Genomic DNA, 8,023 nt, shown 5'->3' on the forward strand with positions numbered 1-8,023 from the left:
ACAGGTAAGTTTATGTGTGCCGGGATCAGCAGAGAATTATCCGCCGATATCGATCTATCGGAGACAATGTGTTTATGACAATATATTTCTGATTAAACTTTAATGGAGACCACATAACAATGTATAACCGCTCTATTGTTGTTTAATTTATCCAGATAAACGCTGTTTTGTATGACCTCGATTGATGTGTAAACATCAGCAGGAAGACCCACCCGCCTTATTACACCTTGCTGTCGGTCAGGGCTGGCCCCCGCGGGGTGCACCGCCTGGGATGACGCGCGAGATTTCCTGTGTACAGCCAACAACCCCAATTCCCGCCAAATACACGGCGTGTCAGCACTTTGTAGCGGGGGTAATGCTAATTGCCTTAACACTTAGATGCCACCAGAGAACAAACCAGGATGGAGGCCCCTGCTGTGGGGCACGACATCATACGACATTAATCGCCAGTAATGGAGGATAAATCAGGGGCCATCTTTTCCCGCGTAACCAGGACAAGAGGAGAGCCACTGGTCATTTCGCTATCTCTCTCCAATGTGTTGTAAATCATGTTAGATCAAAGATACGATGCAATTATGTTTAAGTATATTTTATTAAAGTTATTTTCTACAAGCATTATTCAAGATAGACGGGCATCGAATGACAATATATTGTTAATGGAATACTTGATTACAGTATAACTTACAATAAATACTGAGAACAATTTTAGATTCATCTAAACCTGTAGTAATTGGAAAGATTATGTTCAAGTTTCGAATAAGGGAATTCCATAATCTGCAGAAATAAACAAACAAGTGTGTCGGGTTCGGAGTGAATTCTCAAATGTCGTGGGATCGATATGCGGTCTTTGGACGGGCCGTCAGGCTCATGTGCCACTCAGGGCTGATATTAGCTAGATATTAAATTAAAATATTCCCACCGGCTTCACTTAGCAAACATGAACGACCATCTAGTCATTTAGATTGAATGCAACTAATTTGTCATTTTCCTGATCAATATTTCGGAATTCCAGTCTATTGCTTTATATTATACATGCTTCTGTTAATTAAAATCACGACACAGGCTTTTAATGAGGGGATTGATTTCAAGTGCTTTAAATTAGAATCAAGAATTTTATACATAGTTGCCAGCAGCTTAAATTGTCTCATTAACAGTCAGAATCATTCAATTAATTTGTTAAATGACGCTATCGACAATTTTGTCATAACTAAAGCTTCTATAAGATTAGTGAGGGAACTCAAGTAAGGCTCAATATTTAGACATTTAATATTACCACGGTATGTATAGGAACTACAGCAAAGGAAAAAGTACACACTAGCACAAAGTACACACTAGCATCGGCATCAATTTTACAAGTACGGGGTGGGTCGAACGGGGTGGTGGTCAAATACACGTATTGATGAAGCCTATCAACTTACTGACAGTATGAAATGTCACTATGACCGTATCCAGGACTTTCTGTCTTTTCAACTGTTTCAGGACGTCCGACCCCCCTCCCCCCCCCCCCCCCCCCCCCCCCGAAAAATTCAAACTTATTAGATTTACATTTTAATCACAAAAAAAACAAACAAACCCAACAAACTAAGAACCCTTAACCCACCCAGTAAACTAAATCATTCCTGAAAATGTATAATATTAAATTTGAACTAATTATTTATTTTTATGCATAGAAGTAATTATGTTATATGTACATGTATGTCTGTTGTGTATATGAGTTTATAATAATAATATAATATGATAATAGTTTATTTCCAGTTTTGTGTCCATATGGTATACAAGCTAACAGGCATTAGAGAGAAATGTCTAAAAGAGAGATTCTACATACGAAATAGTCCACACACATAGATCAACATGTAACAGCCGGGCAAATGTACATCAGTTTGTCATAACACATTAACAATGTACATATAATATGTAGTCATAAAAGTAGTTAATACAAATATAAAGATATAAAGTTCATATCAGTGCGTGCCTCTTTCATGTGTGTCAGAACATACACGTGATCTTATATACATGTCAGAGTGTACCTGAATAATTATGTGTACATTATGCATGAAGTTATTTCCTACTATCATCTGTTCATTGTAAATGTATTGTCATATTGTATTTTTTTTAAATTTACATCCACCTGTAAATTCAAATAAACTATACTATATGACAATACAACCAGTAGACATCTGATAATATATATATATATATATGTCAATACGTGTATATGTCAATACGTGTATATTTCATTATCTGTGACTTTAATTTGAATATGGAAGATTTTCGTAGCTCCTGTATGTTTTGACTTTTATCTACAGTTAAGTCAATAAGTTTGTTTATTTGGTTTTTGTTTTTTTCTTTTTTTTTCGTGTTTACGGAACAAGTTTTTTCACTATATCAAATCAAAGAGTTATGAAGAATATCTATAATTCTCTGCTAATTAAAATCCAATCAGAGGATCACGTGAATCAGTTAACATTTAGGCTGTAAGCTTGCGATATTATCGCCGATGACGTCTGACGATATTTCTGGAAGTTCGACAGCTGGGCGCGTGAGAGATGGCGCTCTGAGAGGGATGAAATATTTACAAGTGTTCCAAAGAGATACAAAATATAGTTTGATAAGATTCACCCCTCGTGAAAAAAGATATCGTAAACCCGCGAGTTTTTGCCCTCGTTAATTACGATGGTATTAATAATATCATATAGTATAAATATCTATCCGTTCATTTTTTTTGATGTGCGTGGTTTGTTCACCAAATTATCAATTAAGAAATAGAAACCCCTCAAGAATCATCATTAATCTGCTGAAACAAGAACGATGATTTTTTAATCAGTTAAATTGATAAATTAGGATTCTCGTCAAAATTAGTGGCGGTCTAACAAGCGACTGGTAATGGGTCTCACACTACCATTGGGCAAAATTGGCGCCTTTTGAGTTTACGCATTGCAACACACCTGTCTCCCGCGCCTTTTTTTACCCCGCGGTTTCGCGCTGTTGTAAATTGTTTACATGTAACTGCCATTTAATTGTTGAAAATCAACACCATCAGGCTCGCGACTTTTCCCTCCAAGAAATAAATTATACATGTTATATATTATATCATATGTCTGCCGAATATTCGTGCCAGAGCCATTCGCGTTTTAACGGCCCAAATTGCATGTGTATTCATTATCTAATTTACAATAAGCCAAGCGTATTGTTTGTCCGGCCCGGACCTTCCCATGTATATTAATCTAATTACCGTGAAAGGCAATTACCACCATGTTTTATTCAGAAGCAGAGTAACAATTTGGAGACTTTGCTCGGCAGTAGAGGAACATAAATTATTCAAGTATTACTTATTTGGCAAAATGATAAAACCCCATGTGTGCATTGTTTCGTATATCGGAGTATTTATTGCTTTTATCTATATGTTGCATGACTCGTTAAAAAGAAATATGTTTGCATTCTATATATATATATATGTATAGCTCTATTTTTTTTCAAACCATACGTTTCAATTTTAGTAATGTTAGTAAAATTAAATCTTTTTCCTAAATATATATGTGGAAATGGTAAGATATTTAAAATTTAAGGTGTTTCATATTTCAAGATAATGTTGCATGAAGAATGGCGATCTAAAAAGAAACTTCGGACAAAAGATTTCAATCTGAATAAAAGAGATATCGATTAAACAGGCCGAGTGAATCATTTTGAATCTTGATCTCCGTTGTTAATCCATTGTTAGTCTAACGCTCTCCAACTCTTGTTATTGTATGTAGGGTTCAAAGGCAAAACTCCGCCCCTAATCGAAGACTAGCCAATCAGCGATCAGAACAGATGGCGATCTTGGCGGAATCTTTGTGAATCTGACGTCACTGGGACATATTGCTTTGTGCTGAGGAGAACCGATTCAGAAAGTGCGCGCTTTAAACTGAAGCGAACAAATATTCAACCGTACAACGAAGGATATTTATGAAACCAAATAGTCCACATGCTTGGCATTATCAACCAGACAACCACCAAGATGCCAGCTAACATGTTCTCGGAGGTAAATGCAAACCAAATACCCGAAGACCACCGCGCACTGCAACTTGCATTCGAGCTCTCGGTGCTGCGGATGAACGGGGATGAAGAGGTTCCAAATCTAGCATCATCAACTATGGATTCTGAAACGGCGAGAAAGAGAAGTGCAAACATGACGGAATGTGTGCCAGTCCCAAGTTCGGAACATGTGGCCGAAATAGTCGGAAGACAAGGTAAGTTGTATATTTCATTCATTGATATAAACATGCGACCACGAGGAAGCCTTTGTTTATCGGTCACGCTCCAACTGGCCCGGGATAGCTATTTCAGTTCGCACGTGTAGCACGTACATGATATATAGACAGCAGAAATATTTTTCACATTGCTTACTAAAGTTTATAAATAATTTTGGTGAATTTCTAGTGAGAAAAACCCTATTTTTAGCAGCTGACATGACGATTTAAAAACAATGAACAAAGAAATTTCGAATAAACACGTGGTGATAAGATTTGAAATACGACACCTGAATTAAGCGAGGTTCTCGGAAAGGAACACAATATGTGATTGTAAATTTTATTTCATTCATGAAATTATTTAGAAGAATGCTTCTCATATTTATTTCATTTGAAAATATACATTGAAACAGTCATTTTGAAAGTAGGAACGCGTCATAAAAAATCCCAAGTACAAAGAAAAACAAAGGGGGTAAACACGTGCGCCTTTCATTTTGGGGCGGGTTTTTGCAATTTTGGGTGGACACTGGGATATTGTTCTTGAAAAATATTTGTCTCCCAACAAATGACTTCAGTATTAAAATGTTTACAAAGCATATAATGCGCTGCTAATAAAAAATTCATTGTTTTTGAAAATTGAAACTGCAAGCAGGCAATGTAAAATATTGAGATTAGTCAACATCTGGTGTTGGGGCATAATGTCATGAGAGTTCACCTAGAGGTTGATACTGTAATTAACACTGTAATTTGTTAATTACACGGATGCTGTGCTTGCTCGAAGTAGACATCTCCCAAGTTTTTCCTGTTCTGTTAAATTCTCAGGGTCAAGAAATGATTCTCTGGTTGGGCACACTTGATCTGTAGCCGGCTAGAAGCAGGACCTGTATCGAGTGTTTCCTGAAACCTCTTGTAACAATCGACACACTAAAGTGCCTCGATTGCCCGATATGTAATTGTTACTTCTGCTCACAACTTGAACATTACTGATGGAATTCTGTTTGGATAAGCTGTAGTATAACTCATATAAAGCCGAAATGAAACCTTTCTACCAATAAATTTTTTGTTCTCTAAAACTGTACCTTGATAAAGAATTTATAGATATGTTGAATTTAGTACAGCATTTTAAAATAGCATTTTAGATGTGTGGGGTGTCAGTTAAAAATGTAGGATTTCCTGTCTAGGCGATAAGATAAGGTTCTCAGACTCTGGAGGCTGACTTCGTACTAGGGAATTTTCAAACACGAATGAGTTCAGAGCACTTGTGTGTTAATGTTTTTTTATTGGGTCTCTTTCAAGAAACAAATTGGCAAAAGGTCAGTTAGGAGATGTCTGAATAAGTCACTTAATTTCAAACACACACAAGCATGAATCATTTGATTTGTGACTAGGGTCTGAACTGTCTTGTGAGAAAGCTACATGATGTTAAAGCCAGTGTGAAAGATAAGGAATTCTGCTCCAGCATTGAAACTAGCTGCGGTATTTGTTGTGCAGAGATTTTATTTGTTACATACACAGACACAATTTTTACAGTCCTCTCAGATAAAAGAAACTCGCCCCTGGAAATGTTCGCCCCAGGTTTGAGTGTAGCCTTGATTTTATGTTCTAGTTATGTAACCAGCATCTGGATCTGCCTATTCACTGTAAACACTGAAGGACTTGTGGCACATAGTTTTTGTTGGGTAATTGTAGCCTAGGCTCCCGGGGTAAATGGCAGTGTAATATAGAGATGGAGACCGGGTTACAGAGAGGCTATTGTTTTATTGAGATGTAGGTGCAGGAACTAGTCTACACATGCTGCTAATTCACCAGTCTGGCCAGCATAGCGTGTTTATTATAGGGAATCAATTTTTATTTGGCATTCCTGAGTAAATTGTCCAGTTTCATATTCAATTATTATCAGAGGCATTCTGACAAACTAAAATGATACAAGGAAAGCTGCAACATTTGGCATTCTGTAAGTCAGATATATTGATTTTTGACAAGAATATGTGAGTCTGTCTTACTTACCACCAAGTAGAGAATTCATGAATAACAGACATTAATATTGTATTTCTCTCTTCAGGATGCAAGATTAAAGCCTTGAGAGCCAAAACCAACACATACATCAAGACTCCCGTCCGTGGGGAGGAACCGGTGTTTGTAGTGACGGGCCGAAAGGAAGATGTCGCCATGGCGAAACGAGAAATTCTATCAGCAGCCGAACATTTCAGCCAAATTAGGGCATCTCGCAGAAACAGCAGCGTGTCCAGTTCCTCCTCTGTGACCACCCCCGGGCCCAACGGACCACCCAGCCCCAGCACACCTGGCCAGGTAACGATCCAGGTACGAGTGCCCTACCGTGTGGTCGGTCTAGTAGTGGGACCCAAAGGAGCCACCATCAAGCGGATCCAGCAGCAGACACACACCTACATCGTGACCCCGAGCCGCGACAAGGAACCAGTATTTGAAGTAACCGGACTACCAGAAAATGTGGACAAGGCCAAACTAGAAATCGAAAGCCACATTGCCATCCGCACAGGGGGAGTGATTGACGGACAGAATGAAGACGACTTTCAAACAAATGGCATCGAAACAGGCCTTCATGAGCTGCATGGAAGCAGTGACATATTTGGATTCAGCAAAGTGCACAATGGACTGAATGCTTTAAATAATTTTCACAATCTTCAGAATGGGAATGGACTTCACAATGGTGACACCAACATTTTCAATTTTCCGACAGTCAATGGATCCAAGATTGGTGATTTCTCTTTGGGAAATATGATTGGAACCTTCAATGGCTTCGGAAGTTTTGACAACGATGAGGGTCTTGGTGGTTCCCCCTCCTTTGATCCTTTCCTTCCCTCCCACTCGGTGTGGTCGGACGTCGACAACTCCTGTCAGTCCTGTGTCTTCACCACCAGTTCTGCAAATCACCCCCGCGGTCCAAGTAGCCTCGGAAACAGCACTCCGAGACAGATGTCCCCCTCCATCACAGACTCGCCCACCAGTTCATCCAATGGGAACTCAAGCAGCAATCCCCCATCGCCCCCGCTTAACAACCTCCTGGAAGGTATCCATGGAAACACTGGCTTGCTCAAGACATCAATGAACGGGACCCAGGGTTTTCCCCACACCTCTGTCGTCATGGAAATGGGGCTGACCACCAGCTTCTCACCTGCCATCACCACATCGTCCCTGGAGAAATCCCCCGGGGGCGTCTCCATTCCTGTGCAGGTACCCATGGTAAACGGTCGCCCGAGACGTCAATGTTTAATGTGTTCAGATAGTGAAATCGTGGCCGCTCTTGTTCCTTGTGGCCACAATCTCTTTTGCATGGAATGTGCAAATTTAATCGTGGAGAAACCCGCGAGGGAGAGAATTTGTCCCGTGTGCAACCAAACCATTTCTCAGGCAATGCGCATCATATTCTCTTAGAAATCCGGCGCAGGAGAAAGTAATCCCAAGAACAATATTTGAACTTGACCAGACCAGAGTGCATTTTGTTCCTTAAATATGAGATTATGTTATATATTTGGATTTTTTATGTTAGTGAGATTTTTTGCATTGACAAAGAACAAAGAAAAGCAGTGCTATGCAATGCAGGTGTGGAACTATTTCCCTATGCTGAGAGCATGCCTCCCAGTATATTATCCATTTCCTTTGAGAGCCTGAAGTTGATTTGGGGGGTGGGGACTGTGAAAAGCTATTCAGGGCATACCTCACAACCAGCTGAAGGAATCGGTGCAGTGATTTTTATCAGTCAAAAGGACCAAATGAACTGCAGGCTTGACACATCGTTATTATTTTTCTAGCCT

The 8,023-nt window shown here is 39.3% G+C and overlaps 1 protein-coding gene across 1 annotated transcript; it reads left to right on the forward strand.

Moving 5' to 3' along the window:
- Positions 1-3,834: 3,834 nt before the first annotated feature.
- On the forward strand, positions 3,835-7,793 carry LOC105328416 (RNA-binding protein MEX3B). Its single transcript, XM_011429284.4, has 2 exons — positions 3,835-4,229; positions 6,292-7,793. Exons 1-2 carry the CDS (start codon positions 3,965-3,967, stop codon positions 7,641-7,643), a joined length of 1,617 nt encoding a protein of 538 aa, XP_011427586.3. The 5' UTR covers positions 3,835-3,964; the 3' UTR covers positions 7,644-7,793.
- The last annotated feature ends 230 nt before the right edge of the window (positions 7,794-8,023 follow it).

The sequence above is a fragment of the Magallana gigas genome, chromosome 6, assembly GCF_963853765.1.
Source record: "Magallana gigas chromosome 6, xbMagGiga1.1, whole genome shotgun sequence".
Taxonomy (NCBI): Eukaryota; Metazoa; Mollusca; class Bivalvia; order Ostreida; family Ostreidae; genus Magallana; species Magallana gigas.